Genomic DNA, 19,390 nt, shown 5'->3' on the forward strand with positions numbered 1-19,390 from the left:
CGGCACCCTGGCACGGAGAGAGGGACGACGGAGAAAGCTAGGCGGCGGCAGTGATGGTGGCTAAGGCGGAGGGGGGAGAGGGTTTGGAGAGAGACGGAGAGAAGCAAAATGCACACGTACACACACAAGGGCAGACAGACGTGTGAGCGCACACCGCAACGGGAGCACATCAGAGAGTCACGTGAAAGCACCAAAACGAGGCGCCCGTCGCCCAAAATCTAACCTGAGATGCCTCAAAGCACTCGACAAGTGCACGGCTTGCTGAGGCCTGTGCTCTCTTTCCTCCGGCACACGCGCTGGCGTGCACACCTGTGTGGGCCTCCGTATTTTCGCATGGGCGTGACCGCCTCCCTCGCTCCTGTACTCCCTACCCGCCCCCTTGCACTCCCCTCTATCGCGCCCCAAACAAGCGCTTCGCGCGGCAAGCTCCTGGTTTCGGTGGTAGGTTCTTCGCGCACCCCCTGGCGGGGGATGGAAGGTGCGCATTCGCATACAGTGAAAGACATGCTGACAAGGCGCCGACACCGAGAAGCAGAACACGCACATTATCACATCAGATCACCCGCATCCGTTTGCCCACTTCCGCTCCCCTGCCGGGCGGGCTAAAAATGGGGCATCTGAGAGCCAAAGTCGCCCTTGCGGCTCGCCTTCAGGGAGGTATATGGGTCCCGGCCACCGTCCGCCGCCACCTGCGTCTCATGAAGGTCGCGCTTCTTGCGAATGCGCACGTAGCTCTCCTGCACCGCGCACAGCGTCAGTGACATTTTCTCATCCGTTTTGAGCTTCTCCTTTAGCTTGGCCATGAACTCGTCGTCGTGCTGCACACCGTCGGTGAGCATTCGCATGTCCTTGGCGGCCCCACCATGCTGGCGCAGGTAGTTGACATACTCGGTGTCCGTCCTCAGCTCTCGCTGGATGGCGACCAGCCACTGCTGATCGCAGCAAGCCTGCAGCACCTCATAGTAGACCTGCGGGTTAAACTCACGGCCGCAAGCTGTCTTGATGGGAGTATGCAGGCCAACGCTACTCTGCAGATGATGGCCTCGGCGCATCTCCCATCCGTGGTTGCCGCCGTTGGAGTTGGGGCCCTCGGTGGGGATGTGGCCCGGGATAATGGTCCGTCGCGTCACGACGAACGCGCCAAGGCGCAGAGGAGTGCGCTGCACGCGCCGCATGGCTACACAAATCAAGCAGATGCACTATGGATACCACCCCACGCCTATGCACTGATATGGGTGGGTGGGTGGGTGGATATGTCTATGCGTTTGGCTTCACACACACACACACACACACACGAGACTTGCCAGGAGGCTGCGCTGCGCGTCGGCAGAGAGAGAGACGGGCGCGAAAGTGACGGAGGATTCGGATCGCAGAGAGATGTCGCAGGGCAAAGTGCGGGCACGTCATCTCGGCTGATATAGAAAGAGAAAGCACAAGGAGAGAGAGGCAGAACAAATGGTTTCAACGGAGGAGCCCCGTCCCCGCCCCCCCCCCTCTCCGGGGCCCTCTAAACGTGTCGTCTCCCTCTTTCTTCGCGTGGTGCAAGTGGAGCGAGAAGGCGAGCTGTGAATGGGAGGTGAAGATGCGACAGAGAGCGCCACACTGCCTTCGCCCACCTTTCGCTATCCATGGCTTCACACTAGCCGCAGCCGCCCACAACGCGCATAACGGAAGCATACGTGACATGCGCGCGCAGCCTCAAGCGCTGTCAGAGCATGTCGGCGTTGGCAGACGGCTCTGCGAGTGAGGTCGTAGAACAAGAAAAGGAAGGCAACAAGGCAGCACGGAGAGCAGTCGCTTCGCAAATTGCGCAGCCCTTCTTCCGTGCAGTTTTTTTGTTGTTGCTGTTCGTGTTTACGTGCTTGCTTGCCTGTTATGTGCTACACAATGAAACAAATGTGTGCGAGCGTACACATGCACACACAGATACGCACATATACACATACATGCACACAAAGTGTCCCCGCATGCATCTCACTCGCTCTCCTTGTGTGCTAGGTGAGACAGTGTGCGTCGGGTGGCTGGGTGTGCGTGTGCGTACTCCCTACGTAGAAATCTACGCCGTCCTTCCTCTTTTCGGTCGGTCCTCTCCTGCCTGTGTCCCTTTCTTCGCCTTCGAGGCCTTCCCGTCGCTCGCCACTGCAAAGTGCTTGGCATCGTGCAATTGTGGTCGCTCTCTCTCGGACAGCGCCACTTGGTGTGTTGTCCTGGCACGCGGCCATGGCTTCGTGTCAGTCCACTCGGTGCCCATCCCGTGGGCCTGCCTGGTGACGCGCGAGAGAGAGAGAGAGATACCAGAAGAAAGCCACATGCCGAGAGTCGGTGTGGGTGTGGAGACAGGCAGAGAGGCAAGGGGTGGGGAGGCAAGGGCAGCGGGAAGCCAACGTCGCAATGCATGCGGCTCCGGTCGTGGTATTCTACCTCCTACTAAGTTGCACGTGTTTTTTTGCTTGGGGGATTGTTGTTCGGTTCTTCCTGCAGATGTGGCGGCGACAACGGCAGTTGTGTGGCTGTGTACGTACTCATAGATGCATGCAATGAGGACGCCTACGAGCCTAAGCACCAGCCGCCGCTTCTCCAAAGGAGAGGCAACACGCTGCCTCGGCTTCGACGGATAACGGGGAGAGGTCCATCGATACCAGGTAATGGTGGAGAGAAACAGGCGGGTAGGTGGGGTGAAGTCGGCTGCATTTGTGCTGCTACTCCTCTACGCCATCAGGGGCGCGCCATCTGCACGGCGGCATCAGAGACGTCTAGTGCATGGCCTTCTCCACATCCTTGTACACCTCATGCAAGCCCTCCGGCACCATCGCCGGAATAGTCGTCTCCAGCCCGGCACTCTGTTTTGCCTCCGCCATGGCCTGGGCAGCCTGGTGGCGCTCCACGTTTTGCTGACGCACCCGCTGCTGGTGGGCGACCCACTCCGCATCGTTGGCGGCCTTCTCACGGAAGCCTTTGTTGAAGCCGAGCCATGCGACCACGAGATACGAGAAGTTGCGGAACTGGTTAAGCGTCTTCGGTGCCACCTTCGCAGCGGAGGAAGAGACGGACATGACGGCGGTGACTGTGTTGCGGTGTGCTGTGGATGTGTGGACGTATGTGTACCCCGACGAAGAGAGGAGGAAAGAGGATACGCCAGATTGGAAAAGCAGGCACGCACTATTTCTGTGCGCGGTCGACTCACATGAGTCGTTCAGGCAACAAGCAGACACGTGTCCAAGAAGTGGAGACGACCGCGTTGTGTCGTGGCAGCAGCGGCAGGAATCGGGGGTTCCCCGTGTCGGTGCGGCAGAAGGCGACATAGATACATACAAAGAAAGGGCAGCAGAGGAGGAAGCATGCACGAGGCACGCGGGAGTATGGACTGCAGCGGGCACACGCCAAGGATGTATCTCCAGCAAAGACGGGTCGACACACAAAAAAAAAGAAACAGCATGCAATGAACACGCCTGTAGCGGAGACGGGAGGAATCCGGAGAGACAGTGCGCGAGACAGCGCAGCCGGGCATTACCTCCACTCCATCGCACCCCCTCCCTTCTGCCTCCATAATCCTTCTCGCCATCGCTGCGGACCCCACTACGGCAAGCCCTTGAGCACTCGGCAAGAAGCGGTGCCAGCTCTCCAGGACGATGATGTTTTTGTTGTTTTGTTTGTGTTTTTCCTTTTCATTGCGTATCTGCACGCCCTGGCCCCTATCTTCTTGTGCAAGCTCTGTAACTGAGAACATTCGATTCCATCACAGACACGCACAGACGAGCGGGCCCCGTCAGCACACCCACGCGGGAGTGACCGCAGAGAACCACGCAGGACAAACGGCACAAAAACTCCTCAACAGAGAGCGATAAGAGAAGGAGGAGGAAGGCAGCACCGCAGGCAGAGGAACGGCTGCTCTCCCGTGCACCCGCCTTGCTCAGCTGGCACGATCCGCAGCTCCACGGCTATTTTCGCTCCTTCCCCACCCCCTTCTTCCCCCTCACATCAACGTCGAGGTACAGGCGGCGGCTTCTGCCTTCCCTCCTCCGACTCAGCATCGACAAATCCGTGGGTGTCCGGCGGCGGCAACCAGGTTCGCTGCAGCGGCATCACGATCTCGTTTTCGTACTCGCACCGCCCCATGGGGTTGCCGCGGCAGAACTGGTTAATGACGGCAATGCCGAGCAGGCACAAGGCAAAGGAGGTGAAGGCGCCTCGCCATGTGGTCGCGGAGGTAGTGCGGCCGAACCATTCATCGGCCGCTCCTTTGGAGTGGAAAATGGAGCTGCAGCGCACAAAACTGCGATGCATGGTGAGCCAAGCGGAACAACGAAAAAAAAGGGAAAGACAGAAACGCCCACGTACAGTGCTGCGACGGTAGATCAAACACGCACGCGTGAGCGTCTCGGAGTGAGCAGACGCGAGGAGGGCGTACGGACGTGCTCTTCTTCGGTTGCACACCGCGCGCCAAGAGGAGAAAACACGCGTTTCTATTTGCCTTCCATCGATCGCGAGGCGCAAGAGGAGGAGGCAGGAGAAAGTGATGATGCCCCCACGCCACATTGGGGCGTTCCCGTGTGACACATGAGACACACACACACACACACACACACAAAGAGAGAGAGAGGTATGCATCAGTAGATGGGGAGGACTTGGCGAGAGACTCCACCCGTGAAGCGCACATATATGTAGCCGGGCGGTATAGAGCATGTCACTCTCTCCCCGAGCCGTTGTATGCGCGCTGCGGATGTCCAGCCACGTGACAAGAAACCGCGGCGCGGTACGCCCGTGGTGAGACAGAAGCAGGGAGGAAAGCGTCCCCTGCGGTTTGTGGCAACACTCAAGCCCCGCGGTCGTGGCGGGCGAGGAGAGTAGGGCAGGCGAGAATGAGAAGAGTATGGAAACAACAGCAGGAGGCGAGAGGCAACAACAACCACACGCACCTCCTCGCCCGCCCACCGCTCGCCTCCTCGTGCACCATCTATAAGCGCACGGCTTGTACTGCTGGTATCTTTTCGTTTTTGTTCGGTATTTTGCAGATGTGCCTCTGGCGGTTCGCTCCAGGCGCGTGACGATGAGTACGTGCAGGCAAGAGAGAAAAAGGTATACGGCAGCAAGCATACATACACACACGGAGACGGAGACATGCACGTCGAGGGTGCACGCGTGCGGAGGGGGTGAAGAAAAGACGCTCCGAAAAGGCGGCAGAATTCGGCGGAGAGGAAAGGAAGGGGGTGAGAACACAGCTACACGGCCGTTACGAAGTGCTGGCCAATGAACGTGAAACCCCAAGTACAACACGAAGCGAAGGAGAACAAGATATGAGTACATCCGGGGCACACACACAGGTGCACCCGTGCGAGAAGCGACATCGGCGGGGGCAAATGTGTGTGTAAGAGAGGGAGGGAGGTGGAGGGGGGCGGAAGACATTCAGAGGGCGGGTGGGGAGACAGAAGAGAACGGGGCAGAGGGCAGCTGAGAGGCCAAAGAACGTCGCCCTCTGCAGGATCCCTTCAGTCCTCCGTCATCTTTTCCTGCAGCCCCCCCCCTCCCGCCCCCTCCACAAGATCTGCTGTGCGTCCGACGAAGCAGCAGTGGTGCATGTGTCTCTGTCTGTTACGTACACGCAGACCATTCGCGGCGTATTCGAAAGAGTCGGGGGAGGGGGAAGGGATGGGAGAGCAAAAGAGATGAGCCGGGTTTGCGTTTGTGTGAAGGAATACGACGGGGCAGAGTTCTCCGACACGGTGGCGCCATGGTGGCACGTCGCCGCCGCCATAATCAGCAGGTATGGGCAGTACGCCATCGCCCCACCTCCGCAAAAAGAGCTCTTGCCCCTTCGGCTATTGCTCGTCCCGTACCACCTGTAGGGGAAAAGGGGGGGGTGCACTACGCAAGCTGGTAGTGATGCGCATTCATGCGGCTATCCTTGAGCTCCACCCCAGGCCCGTACCAGTCGGCCGGCACCGGCTCCAGCGGCGGCTTCGGCTTCGTCAGCTGCGGTAGATCCTCTTCGATGACATGGAAGGTGCGCCCAAAGTGGTACTGGTACTCCGGCAAGTGGCCACCATAACCAGCAGCGTGGCACATGTACGTCGACCGTGCATCCGCCTCTTCGCGGCCACGTATCCACTCGTCGCGGCGATCCTTGTCCTCCTCGTACCGCTCAAACTTGCGCTGCGTCGTCGAGCCCGTATGGCGGATGCTGAAGAGCGCGGGGCCGCTAGTGCCGGAGGCAGTCGAGGCTGCTATAGGAGAGGCCGCGCCCTGGCCGAGTGGAGATGGTGCCGGGACCAGCCGCAGGGAAGCAGCCACAGAGCTGCACCGCGCGGGCATTATCGCTGACAGGCATGGGTGCTGCTGGAGGGTGAGTACTATGAAGGTCGTCACGTCGTCGCACGGCACCGCTGCCCCTTCGGCGTAGACCGTCGATGTGAAGGTTGCCTTCACATCAGCTTGGGCTACTACCAGCGCAGACAGCTGATCTGCAGCCGTTTGCACATCGACAGCGCTCTCCTCCTCGCGAGAGAGCTCGGCAGCAAAGACAGCGGAGAGGGCATCTCGCACGCTGTCCATCGTCACAGCCACGCACGGCAGCAGCAGCGTCGAAAAAAAGGTCGACAAAACCACCTCAGACACGGATTGCGTCAGAGCCGGCGGGGCTTGCCGGCACGGATGCAGCGCCTCCAGTAGATCGTCGGCCAGCACAAATCCCACCGGGTCACTGTAGGCAAGGACTGTTGCCGCGTAGTCGTCTGAGGTGAGGAGGACGCCAGACTGTGCGAAGACCCCCTTCAGCCCCTCAGGGTTGATTCGGCGGCGCCGAATCTGTTGTGTTGGCGCAGAGGAAGAGGAGGAGAGCCCGGCTGGGTGTGCAGTTGCAGCAGATACCGGGGCAACTCGCATCGTCTGCGGCGGCGGCGGTTGAAAAACCCCGGTCGAGGGCAACCCAGTCGACGTCGGCTTGGCCGACGCCACAGCACGCTCGCACTCCTTCGCGTACGCCCACCTGAACTTGACGTATTCGGCAAAACCGCCACGTAGAAGGCGGTGCGTCACGCTCGATAACACCGGCTCGCACGCCTCGCGCGCGAGAACCACCTCCATGGCGGTCAACGCAGGGCGGCGAATCGGCATCGCAGCAATGCTACGTGTGAGAAGAAAAATAAGGTGTTTGTGCTTTGGGAAGTGCCGGTGGCAGAATATCTCGTCAAGTGGATTACGGGGAACGAAATCGGGGATGCAGCGACGAATGAAGAAGGCAACCGCGGCGGTAATGCATCAACACAGTGACGCGGTAGCGGCGGCGGCGGCGGCGTAGAACTGCGAGGGTGGTAGGTGCAAGAACCGGAGCAGCTGGAGAGTTTAAAAGGACGATGGCAGCAGAGAGTAGATAGGAGAGAAGCGGTAAGCAGACCAGTACGGGAAGAGTGGGAGCATCATGTGTGTGGTGTCCGTGTATGTTTAGGTATGCGAAGCAGAGGCCAGGCAGCAAGCCATGAGTGCGTCGATGGTGCTGGCGGAAGGAGAGCCATGGAGAAAAGGGGGGGCCGTGAAGCCTCATCACTCTCCTTCTTCGGCAGAAGCCGTATGACCCGCACCTGACCCATCGCGGTGCCTCCAACAAGCTCACATGGAACGAAAAACAAAGAGCGATCAAAGAAGCGCACACGCACACAACAGCGCATAGCACCGCCGCCGTCGAGTGTATATGCCTTCAGAGAGGCACACGCCACGCACGCGACGGGAGAGCAACGAACGTGGCGAATGCACACACACAAGGGGCGAGCGTTGCGGCTATTCGTCCTTCACGCAGTGGAGAAAGGGAATGGGTAGCCCCCCCCCCTCCTCCTCCCCTGCCATGTTGCAGTGCGCCCGCAGGGCCAAGCGGCTACCTGTGGCCCTCGGTGATCGTCAACAAGCCGCAGGAGCGCTGAAGTAGCTCCTTCCTCTGTCGCACGCGCTCTAGCTTCAGGGCATGGCCCTTCACTGATGAAGCCCTACGGGCCGCGGGCTGCCGCCGCTGCTGCCACAGGTAGGACTGAGCTGCCTGCCGCGTCGTGAGTGGTTTTTTCTCGTGGCGTACAGTGGAGATAAAGAGAAGCGAAATAACAGTCGCACGCGTGTATGCGTACCACACACAGTCACGGACACGTATCGGACAGTAGACCGGCATGGGAGGGAGGGAGGTGACGCTACAGTTGCAAGAACATGAGTTCGCCGCCAAACGTCATGAGAGGACGCAAGGGATGCGCCACGCAGCTGCCCGGCAAAATTGACGGGCCCGAGGATTGGCGTCCCTGCTGCTGCTGCTGTGACAAGGCGGGCTCCTCGACACCGCCCACCATCACCGCCAGCGGGCGCTCATTCAAGATCAGCCCCTTCGTGTTGAAGGCGGCGTACGTGTTGTTCTGGAAGCAAAGGCCCACCAGCCCCGTGTGGATGCCGACAGAGCAGCGCGCGATACGGGGGGCCGATGGAGGACAGGGGACGGGGACAGTGCTTGTGTTCGGCAACGACGACGACAGCGAAGCGGCCGCGGCATCGGCGCCAATACCGCCGATGTCGAGCGACGCTCCCTCGAGCCCACCGTAGCCGTAGTAGAGATCCTGGTGGGTCACACTCAGCTGCGGCTCGCTCAGCTTGCGCGGGTCGAAGATAAAGAACGCGCTACGGGTGGCCGCAGCGATGGAAAAGCCGGTGTTGGTCGCGACGGGCCCGGCGCCGACGACCGCCTCCACGGCTGCCGTTACTGCCGCACCGGGAGCACGACAGCTCACCATGCCCACGGCGCCCATCTGACCCTGCCGCTGACGGTCGTCGTAGTAGCGGACAACGCCGTCTGAGAAACCCGCCAGCAGCGCGCGCTGCGTCGTGTGCGTCTCGAGGCTCGTCAGCACGGGGTTGCCCGACACGCTCAGTCGCTGCACTACCTGCTCCTCGGCGAGTGACACCATGTGGATCGCCGTGCCGCCGTCTGTCGCGATGGGGCCACCGTAGAAGAGCACCGCTGCACTGCTTCGGTACGTTGATTTCAGATCCAGCCAGCGGTTCGCCGGCGGCGGCGGACACGCAGAGAACACGGCTGCCTCGGTGGGCACCGAGTAGGGGGCCCAGCAGCCCTTCATGAGCGTGAATCCACCGCGCTTGTCGACCAGCAGCAGCCCCGACTGCTCTGAAAGGTCATTGATTACATGCACGTCATGCAGTGGCCCTGATAGCTGCACTGGAAAGCTGTGCAGTTCCTGCTGCGAATTGTAGTTGTCGTACGAGATGTATGAGATGCGCTGGTTCTTCGTAGCGACCACCATAGACGCCTCGAGTGCGCGAAACGCAGTGCACACAACTGTGTCCGGGCGCACGGCGCTGCGCAGCACGAGGTGCCGCTCTGCCTCGGCGTTCCTGCAGGACACCGACAACGCTTCCGCCGAGGCGGCGCCGTTGCCTTTTGTGCCGAGGTGTCCATTGGAGTCCTGCGAGAGCAACGGGCTGCTCCCGGTGTAGGCGTAGCGGCGGTGCGGCTCCAGCTTGCGGTCCCGCATGTCGAGCACCAGCTGCCTCATGATGTCAGTGTTCCACGTGGCGCGCGTGCGGTCGGCCTCCGACCAGTACTCGGCTGACTCGGCAGAGGCCACGCGCGACATCGTGCGCAGCGCCTCCGAGGCGAAGCGCTGTGACTGCGGCGGAGCACCGGTGGAGAGGCAGCGCAGCGCCTTGTTCACCAGCGCACCGTCGCAGTTTGCGTAGAGCATGCACAGCACCAGTGCCGCGTCGTGCAACAAGCCCTCCACCATCTGCAGGGCGGCTGGTGAGAGCTTGCTCGCCTCGACCTCGCGCGTGGGTGGCAGTGGATCATCAGCTGTCAGGAAAGACGTGTCGAAGACGACTGTGTCGTCGAAGAGTGAGCTGACGGTGGGGCGGGCGGCGTTGAGCTGCGACTTGACACCAACCTGCGCCTCCTCCAGCGCCCACCGGTTGCCCTGTTGGCCCACCTCCAGCACGTATTCGGCGATATTTTCGCGGTGCGCGAGGGACAGGACGCCGCGGTAGGCGTGCAACACCTCGCAACAGAAAAAGATGAGCTCCTCGCGGACATTCATGCTCGCGTCGAAGATGTACTCGCGCAGCTTGATCAGCAAGGACTTCTCCATCTGCAGACGACGGACCTGCTGGTCGTGTGGCAACAGGTCGACTCGCACGCCCACGATGCTGGCAAGAAGGGTGACGCAAGAGCTGCGCACGACCGGTGAGCGATCCTGCAGCAGCCGCGTAAACAGGTCGAGACGCGAGGCGCACTCTTTCGAGGCGAATTTCTTGGCATGTCGCAGCCCGAGAAAAAGACGCGACAGCACCAGGCACGCCCACGATCGCAGCTCCGCGTTCGTCGAGGACAAGCACGGAAAGGCAGCGTTGAGAAGGCGGTTGTTCCACGACAGGATGCACTGTCGCTCGCCACGCTGCAGAAACTGGCATAGAACGTAGCACGCCATGCTCTTGCACCGGGAAAGGTTCACGTCTTTCATCAGGAAGTACACGGTGTGGCCTGGATTCACGAGATGGTTCGCGACGCTGTTCAGCTTTGCCGCGGCCAGGCCAGACTGTGCGGGCGGCGGCGACGGCGCCTCGGCCAGCGGGGAGCGCATCGGTTGCATAGGCTGCAGCGGCTGCTCGCCCGCATCCGTGGCGCCGTCAAGGCTCGTCGTGCTAGCCCATGTCTGCGAGCGGGGCTGGAACTCGGCGCGCTTCTGCCGCGGTGCCGCGGTGGCGGCCGTCGGCGAAAAGTTTGGGCTGGGCATCTGCGGCGACTCCACCCGTGCGTAGTTCACCATTTGACCGTACTCGACGTACTCGATCAACGTGGAAGCCTCCTCCAGCTTGAGGAGGCTCGTGAAGTATTTTTCGCCCTGGCACTTCTGCATCTCGTTGCATCCCTCTGCCGGGTCGGCGCGGATGACCTGCATCCACAAGACCGTCACAATGAGAAACACCTCCGGCGCCTGCGTGACGAGCTTGCTCATGTACGGCAGTATGCCGCACAGGATCGCACGCTTGCCGGCTGTTCGCCCCGAGTCGAGGTACTTGGCGAGCAGCGTGAAAGCCCGCACGCGGTAGAGCACCTGGGTAAGCGCGAGGAGCACGCACGGCAGCTGCTCCGGCACCTCCGCCATATCACCCCACTCCACCCACACCTCAAAGGCCGTGAGCTGGTCATCGAAGAAGCTCGACGGCTCATAGGCGGCAGGGGCCTCGTCCGTGGCGGAAAGCAAGCGCGGCAGCTGGCTCACGCACTTGTCCACCGTGTACTCCCACAGCTCCCACATGGGATGCAGGTGCGCCTCCTCGGAGAGGGCCGGGTATGTCATGGGAGTGCAGCCGGACTCCCGCAGCAGCCGGTCGGCTAGGATGCAGTTGCGGAAAATACCCTTGATGGAGGTCCCTTGGCGAAACAGGTAATGGAACTGCGCTGGCGGCAAGGTGCACCATGCGATCGTGTCTGTCACGGCGTTGAGAATCCAGTTAAGCTCGCCGCGCGGAGACTTGCGGTCGTTGCAATCACCAGGCATGTTGCGAATCATGTCCTCCGTCACGTGCGGCAGCAGCATTGCGTGGAAGGAGAAGCCAATGTACCACTCCAGCGCCATCCGCAGCGGTGTCGTCAAGCACGACGTCAGCAGATCCGCCGGCAGGGCTGGGCTCAGTGGCAGAGTCTCCCCGGGGCTGCAGGCGCAAACGAATAAGTCATGCGGCCGCTTCTCGTGCAGCCGGTCTCTGCACCATCGCTGCAGCAAGGATCCGGCGGAGTTGCAGTCGAAGACGTAGATGGCCGGCGTGCCGACCAGCTCCGTCATCTCGGTTATGTTGAGAGGGACGTAGTGCGTGCGCTCTTTATCGAACACCCACACTTCCCCCAGATCCGTGGCGCGCGGCATGCCGTGGCCGTTGTAGTGGATCAAAATGCGGCTGCTGCGGGCAATGCGACGACTCTTCGCGAGCGCCGACTTGGACACCTCCAGGCTCGCCTCCACGACGCGGATAAAGCCAACGTCGTCACGCAGCACGCTGCGGTACTGCCGCTCGAGTGTCTCGGCGATGCTATCGCTGCCACCGCCGGCGCCGCTGCCGCAGCCGCCGCGGTGGGCGCTCTTGGCGACGTGCGCCACCATCGGGTCGACCCAGCACTCCATCTTCGCGCATGGCTCCACACGGAGAAAACCGGGTGGGTCGCTGCCGATGTGGAGGTACATGAGCACAACGGCCTGCGTGATGCGCACCCGGTAGCGCGTGGTCTCCCCCACCAGCGCGACGTCTCCCAATGTGCCGACCCCGCCACTCGCCTCGTCCATGGTGTCATCGTTGACTAGCGACGGGAGGTTGCACGGTGCGAACGCAGCCACTCGCTCGTTGATCACCTCATCGAGAGCTGTGGACGAGTGAATCTCGTGCGCATGGCTGCTTGGCCCGGCGGCGGGGACAATGACGGAGGCAGAGTTGGTAGCGCCTGACGACGAGGCCACAGCGGTGCCCGCGGCGGTGGCGGCAGCGCCTGGTGGCGAAGCAACTGCAGCGCCGGGGCCGCGTCGCTGATCAGCATTACGCCGACGATTCAGCATTGCCCCTGAACAATCCTGTGCAGACGCGGCAGTGAAGTACACAGGGGCAACAATGTAACGCGGATCGCGATTCTAAGAACACGTTCGCCCTCCCCTCCCTCTGCTGGAGTGTCCCTGTGAGATTCGGTCGGGGCTGCAGAGAAGGAACAGTGAGGACGGGCGGGGAGTGTCTTCCCTGGCTTGCAACGGCGACACGGCAAAGCGAATACACGGCGGAGAGAGGAGAACAGCAGCAGAGAAAATCTTTGCCTGCCTGTACGTTCTCTGTGCGTGTGTGTTGGTGGCGTCGAATGTGCCTCGTCCGTGATTGTCACACTCGCAGAAACAGACACGCACGCGCGCAGAGGTACAGAGGTGGACCAGAAACACAAGCGCGAGCAGCGGAACAACAACAACAGAGAGGGAGATGTTCTGCGGCACACTCACTCACTCGCGGAGATAAATCGATGTATATGTAGCAGACGCGACGAGCAGCCACCGGTGAACCACGCGCGAAGAGCGATAGAAAGAGAAAGAAGCAGCGCAGAGGTTGCAGCAATACAGGAAGGAAGTGGAGAAGGGGGAAGGGGCGAAAGACGAAGTCCGGTGTGATAAGCCAGAAAAGCTGGTTATGATGTGAGATCCGTGCTTCTTCCTAGGCGGCAGGGGGTGGTGGGGTGTTCAAGGCAACCAAACACAGCGACTGCCGCACAGGGACACGCGGTCAGCTCCGCAACTCTGCACCCAGGCTGTCTATCCTCCGTCTGTGTCCTGGATGTGCACGTGCGGGTAAGGGCGGCACTAGTGGAGTAGGTGTGTAGGTGGGTCAATGCCTCCGCAACTGTGCGCAGACTTACATACGTTACGCTCGTGTTTTTCTTGCTCACTTTTCTTTGTTCCTCTTTTCCGCCTTCTCTCTTCGCTCCTTTTGGAACTGCTGGAGGGCGGATACAGGGGAGGGTCGCCGTGTATGCACGTGTGCGTGTGCGTGTGCGTGTGTGTGTGTGTGTTGGAGGAGGGGGGATGCGCAACGGAGAGCGGCATCAGCGATGAAGAGAAAGCAGGAGGGGGAGGGGTGACAGCAGAACACACGTTGAGAAGGCTGAGGGGACAAGAGCATCGCAGACAGAGAGAGAAGCTTCCACAGTGGTTGGGGTGCTTATGCGCAGCGGGCGGGGGTGGGTAAGCAACAGAAGAACCTCGGACCTACCCTCCACTCTCAGCAGAGAAATGAGGGCGACAGCAGGGGCACGCGTGCGTGTGCATGCGAATAGAAGCAAGGAAAAGGAGCCCTCACGCGCAGCAGGAGCACCTCTTGGAAGTCAATAGGAGGGGGTGGGGGGCAGCGAAGGAGCGTAGGTGCGGTACCGGCACACATATAAAGATGGCGCTTCATCTTCTCCCTACCCAACCCCACCCAACCCCCCCCCTTTTCAAGGAGGTGTACGGATGGGTGTGTCTGACGCCTCTCCACGGCTTCGTCAGCACCACCGATTCCTTCGTTCACACGTCCGAGGGCTACACCTTTCGTAGGCGTGAGCGTGTTGCATGCTTGCCCTTTGTTGTTCGTTTGCGATTACGTGTGTAGAGACGATGTCAACGAAGATCACAGAAACACAAAGAAAACAGCGCTGATTAACTCGAGATTTTATGGCGCGCCTGTTAGGAGAGAGGAGTGGGGGGGGGGGGCGAGAAGCTGCTCAGGCACGCACAAGCAGACAGACACCCCTACCATTCCCCACAACAGAAAACGAACAACCACACACACACACACACACACACAGCGACGAGCGCGAGGCCCACCGAGCCCTCATCAAAGGCCGGCACACTCACACCCCACACGCACACAGCAGTGAGAGAGAAGCAGGTGCGCTCCACTTCCGCGGCGCGTTCTCATACAAAGTCGGACAGCTCCGACGTCTTGAGCACGACGCGGATGCCAATGCTCGTCAGCTCCGCCGCCCACAGCCGCAGCACTTGTGGAATCTCCACCATAGCTATCGAGTCGGTGCTCTCGTCCGCGCCGGCGCCGCAGAAGCGGCAGGTGCGCCATGTACCGTACTCAGTGGCATGACGCTCGTACAGGGAGAGCAAGCTACCGCACCTCGGGCAGATGAACGCCTTTGTCTTGTCTGACACGTGCAGGAGACGGTCGACGACAACTTCACTAATGCCGTGCGATAGCAAGCCGTCCCGCTCCATCTCCCCGACCCGTACGCCGCCGTGGCGCTTACGCCCCTTCACCGGTTGCCCCGTCTTGGTTACCGCCCGGTACGTGTGCGCGTCCGTACGTGCCCGCGCCTGCCACTTGTCGCTAACCATGTGCCGCAGACGCTGATACCCGCAGATGCCCATGAACACGTCTGCCTTCATCTCTTCACCGCTGATGCCATCGATCAGGTGCTCGCGGCCGTAGCGGTTGTACCCTGCCTTGACCAGCGCTTCGCCAATCAACTCCGCCACTCGCGGCTGCTCGTCTACCGTCGACCACGCACTGTTATCGATGAAGCGACCCTCGATGGCACCGACCTTGGCGGTCATGATCTCCAGCACCATGCCGACCGTCATGCGCGACGGAAATGCGTGGGGGTTGATGATGACGTCCGGGGTTATGCCACTAGCCGTGGCGAAGGGCAGGTCGTGAGAGCGAATGTGTAGCGGCAACGTACCCTTCTGGCCGTGGCGGGACGAGAACTTGTCGCCCACGGTCGGAGGGCGAGGGATGCGGAAGATCATGAGCACCGATGTCGGGTCTGGCCCGCTGTACACGAGCGGGATCACCTGCTGGACCCACGCATCCTCGCCCTTGTCGAAGTGGCGCCACTTGGTGGCGTGGTGGCGCGTGTACTCGTAGACAGCCTTGTTCGTGAACGGGTCCACCCGCTCCACCCGCTTGGCGCAGCAGTACACGTCGTTGTTGTCTCGCAGTCCAGGGTACTTGTGATCGCGATCAAAGGAGAAGGCGTCCAGGCTCGCGTTCGCGCGCTTCGGCGGCAGTCCGTTCGCCTCCAGCTCGGCAGTGAATCGCTCGCCCGTGGAGAGCAGGTTGTGGAACACGAAGACGTCGTCCTTGTCGGAGCCCTTTCCAGATGCGGTCACGATCTTGGCGACCGTGACACCGGCCGTCAGCATACCGCGCTGGGCAGCGGTGCTGTTGATGATGACGGCGTCGTCCATGTCGTAGCCGGTGTAGGCGAGAATGGCAATCACGGCGTTGACGCCGAGGTTCACGTCGTCGAGGCCGTAGTAGTCCATGGGGAGGGTGCGGCTGATGTAGCGCTGCGGGCAATAGGTGCGGAACAGCTTTGCCTCCTTGCGCCACGCCAGCGCCTGCAGCTGTGTGCCAGAGGACTGCTTGCTGAGACCGCACTGGAACAGGTTGCGCGGCGAGCAGTTGTGCTCGAAGAAGGGGATAGTCGCCGAGGTGAGGGAGATGAGGTTTGTGCCATTCTGCTCCATGTACTCGTACTTGCGGTTCAGCTGCACGACGGCGTCGAGGGGGTCGCTCGGGACGGCGGCGATATCCAGCCAGCTCTGCTCCCAGGTGCCAATGAACACGAGCGGGAAAGGGAGGTGGGTCGCATCCTTGCGCACCGACGACTCCAACCGCTGCACCGGCCGCATGAGTCGTCCGCAGTCGTAGAAGACGTACAGGCCCGCCGGGTCCTTGCTCTTCGGCGCCACGTACACCACCTCCAGCGTGTGCAGAGGCGACGCATCCTTGCGGCGTACGATGCCGGTCACGTGCACCTGCGAGCGCAGCGTGAGCGCCTTGCGCTCGCGCAGCGTTGCCGCCGCCTCCACAGCGTCCGCCGGGCTGAGGTAGCCAAGCAGCTCGCCCTCCATCCACACCGGCACCGTCTCACAAAGCTGATCCACCACCGTGCTGAGCGTCGCGCGGCTGCGCACACCCGGCACCGCCTTGCGCACTATCTCCCGCAGCTGCGCTGTCATGGCCGCATCCGGTGAGTTCGACGAGATGGTCGACACACTCAGGTGATTCAGCACGCCACAGTCCTCGCCGTCGGGGCTTTGCACCATGCAGATAAAGCCGTACGCTTCACATGGGTACTTCCGCACCTCGCTCGAACGCATGTCGGCGATCGTCTTGCCACGGTGCACACAGCGAAGCTGCTCAAAGAAGCGGTAGAAGTTCAGGTGCTCGGCCATGACCACCCACCCAGACGTCTGCGGACAGTAAAAGTCCTCCTCGCGGTCGAGGTTGATATTGCCCGTCACAAGCAGACGGGCAAGCTGATCCAGCGGGTCGCTGCCGCCGTGCCGGCCACAAAATTCCGCAAACTGACGCACCTGCCGCATGGTGTCCTCGGCGTCAACAGGGGGCAGCAGAGTGCGCAGGCTGAGGATACGGCGAAAGAGCGCCGCGGGCAGGTGACGTGCGAGGCGGTAGACAAAGCCGCGCATGTAACGGTTCAGGCACACCTCGAAGGCACCCATGAGCACCTGCGAGACGGTGAAGAGCTCCTGATAAGCCGGGACGTCGTTGCCCTGATGCTCGACAGCGCCGTCGATGAAGAGGTACAGCTGCCGCGTGATGGCGATCATCGCGTCAAACTTGCGGTCCAGCTCGGCGAGAAGAGCGGGCGACAGCCACGCTAGCAGCTTCTGCGCAGTGGCGTCAGGGGCCAAATCCGGCGTGGCCACGTCGCAGCTGTTCAAGTGCGGCAGGACATGGCGTCGCACCATGAACATGCCGTACCACGCGTCGTGCTGGCACGTCGAACCCTTCGCGTAGAGCGGCAGAAAGTGAAACGTAGATGAGTTCTGGTGGTACTCGCGGTACATGCGGCCAAGAACCGTGATGTAGTCGATAAAGTGCCGCAGATCACCGTAGGGCTTGCGGCGGTGGTGCTGGAGGAGTGCCTCGACACGGGCGACGTGGTTGCCATCTGGCATGCCGATCGTCAGCAGCCGCTGCAGCTCCACCGCCGACACGCTCTGCGTACTCATTGCGTTCAGCAGCAGCGGCGCCGGTAGATGCCACACCACCTTGCGCGCGAACGAGAAGATTACCTCGCCCTGCGTTGTGTAGTAGAAGTAGTTCTGCGCCGTCAGCCCGCTTGGCCGCTTGCAGCGAATGACGACAGCCTTGGCGGAAAAGTGCGGGCCCTGAGTGACGAACTTCTCGCGGTAAATGTTGATCGGTACGTTGCAGCGCTGCATGAGCAACGCACGCAGAATGCGCTCGCCGCCGTTCATGATGAAGTAGCCGCCTACTTCCTTCTGCTCCTCCAGCGCGCGGAAGTGGTCAAGGCGAGCGTCGACGTTGCGAAGAGCGCAGCGGGCCCCTTTCACCATCTCCGGGAAGCTCGCGAAGTTCACCCAGAACTGCTCCTTGCTTGGCACAAGGTAGTCGTAGGTGTCGTAGTCGACAGGAGCGACGCGCAGCTGGCGCATCAGCGCAAAGTACTCCGTGGAGAGGGTGCGCAGCATCAGCGATGACGGCGCCGCGGCATTGGTAGATCCAGCAGCGGCGGCCATCTCGGCTGCCGTGTTCGCATCGGGCAGGAAGTGGAAGCCGAGGCGGACGTGGCACGGCTGGCCGTACGTCTCACCATAGCGGCGGTGGTACTGCGGGGTGGCGAAGGGCAGGCAAGCGTGGATCGTCTGGTCGTGCAGCCGCTGCACTTCCTCGATCACCTCCGCCTCGTGCAGGTGCTTTGTCTGCATCAGCGCCGCCAGATCGTGGCTACCGGAGGCGGCGCGAGTGAAGATGCTTTGCTCCTCTTCCAGCCATGCTTGCTGAACGCGATCCAGCTGGCGCAGGGCGTGGCGGATCCGCTCCTTCATGATGGTGAACTCGCGGCGCTGCACCTCCGCCCGCTGCCTTTGCTGACCCTCTGCCGCAACCTCGCCCGCCAGCTGACACTCCTGCAGCGCGATGTCTGCAGCGTGCAGACGGTTCTCGACTTTGCTGATCTGATGCCGCGCATGCTCAAGCACGATACGAGCCGACCGCGCCGGTCGCACGCCGACCGCAACGTCTAGCAGCACCGCCGAACACACGCCGACTGGCGTGGCCTTCTGAGACGCATCCGTCATGACCGGGCCGGTGTAGAAGGCGCCTTCGCTCTGCATTTCCCGCACAAACGCTTCGACACGCAGCGCCATAAAGGCGTCGAACTCGTCGATGTGGAAAGCAACGAGGTCCGCCAGAAGATCGACGCTCACGCGACTCGGCTGCTCGTTGGGGCGCTCTGCCAGGAGCGCGGACAGCTCCTCCAGCTCTGCCATGGCCTCTTGCATGTGATGATGCTGCATGCCCTCGTAAACACATGTCGCCGTCACGGAAGTGTTCGCGGTGTCGCGCACCACCTCCTGCGCGGTGCTCATGAGCTGCCGCGCCTCTTTCGCAATGTACTTCAGCTGCTGCGGGCCGCCGGTCTCTGGGGTGCCGATGTGGCTGCGGCTGAACTCGAGCTTCGACAGCTTCTTGCGGAGCCGCTCAAAGAACGACGTGACGGCCACCTCGGACGCCTGATCGAGCGCGGCGGTGTGATATTGCCGCTCACAAATGTACTTCAGCCTAGTAATGGAGTTGCGGATGTGTTGCAGGAGCTCCATCGCCGTCATCTTCATGGGTGGGGCGCGCGGCTCATGTATGCAGACAGTGCCGGTGCGACGGTGACGACTCGAGGACCCAGTGCTGTGGCTCGTTACCATCGACTCCCCCGCTGAGGAGGAGAGCGACTTTGCGCTATAGTGTGATGAGCGAGACGACATGGCTGGCGCACATTCTAGGTGGAGCAAGAGAGAGAAAAGAATTTCGGCGGAGACGTCGCTCACACACTGGCCAAGATAAGCAA

General features: G+C 61.4%; 5 protein-coding genes across 5 annotated transcripts; all 5 read right to left on the reverse strand.

Moving 5' to 3' along the window:
* Positions 1-602: 602 nt before the first annotated feature.
* Positions 603-1,175, reverse strand: LMJF_25_0580 (conserved hypothetical protein; the record flags this gene model as incomplete). Its single annotated transcript, XM_001683759.1, has 1 exon — positions 603-1,175. The coding sequence occupies one exon, from the start codon at positions 1,173-1,175 to the stop codon at positions 603-605; it is 573 nt and encodes a 190-aa protein (XP_001683811.1).
* Positions 1,176-2,753: 1,578 nt separating this feature from the next.
* Positions 2,754-3,302, reverse strand: LMJF_25_0590 (conserved hypothetical protein; the record flags this gene model as incomplete). Its single annotated transcript, XM_001683760.1, has 1 exon — positions 2,754-3,302. One exon carries the CDS (start codon positions 3,300-3,302, stop codon positions 2,754-2,756), a length of 549 nt encoding a protein of 182 aa, XP_001683812.1.
* A 2,560-nt stretch (positions 3,303-5,862) lies between these two features.
* On the reverse strand, positions 5,863-7,110 carry LMJF_25_0600 (conserved hypothetical protein; the record flags this gene model as incomplete). The annotated part of the gene is made up of 1 exon (XM_001683761.1): positions 5,863-7,110. One exon carries the CDS (start codon positions 7,108-7,110, stop codon positions 5,863-5,865), a length of 1,248 nt encoding a protein of 415 aa, XP_001683813.1.
* A 1,058-nt stretch (positions 7,111-8,168) lies between these two features.
* On the reverse strand, positions 8,169-12,584 carry LMJF_25_0610 (conserved hypothetical protein; the record flags this gene model as incomplete). The annotated part of the gene is made up of 1 exon (XM_001683762.1): positions 8,169-12,584. The coding sequence occupies one exon, from the start codon at positions 12,582-12,584 to the stop codon at positions 8,169-8,171; it is 4,416 nt and encodes a 1,471-aa protein (XP_001683814.1).
* Positions 12,585-14,456: 1,872 nt separating this feature from the next.
* On the reverse strand, positions 14,457-19,307 carry LMJF_25_0620 (putative RNA polymerase I second largest subunit; the record flags this gene model as incomplete). The annotated part of the gene is made up of 1 exon (XM_001683763.1): positions 14,457-19,307. One exon carries the CDS (start codon positions 19,305-19,307, stop codon positions 14,457-14,459), a length of 4,851 nt encoding a protein of 1,616 aa, XP_001683815.1.
* Positions 19,308-19,390: the final 83 nt, after the last annotated feature.

The sequence above is a fragment of the Leishmania major genome, chromosome 25 (genome assembly GCF_000002725.2).
Source record: "Leishmania major strain Friedlin complete genome, chromosome 25".
Lineage (NCBI taxonomy): Eukaryota > Euglenozoa > Kinetoplastea > Trypanosomatida > Trypanosomatidae > Leishmania > Leishmania major.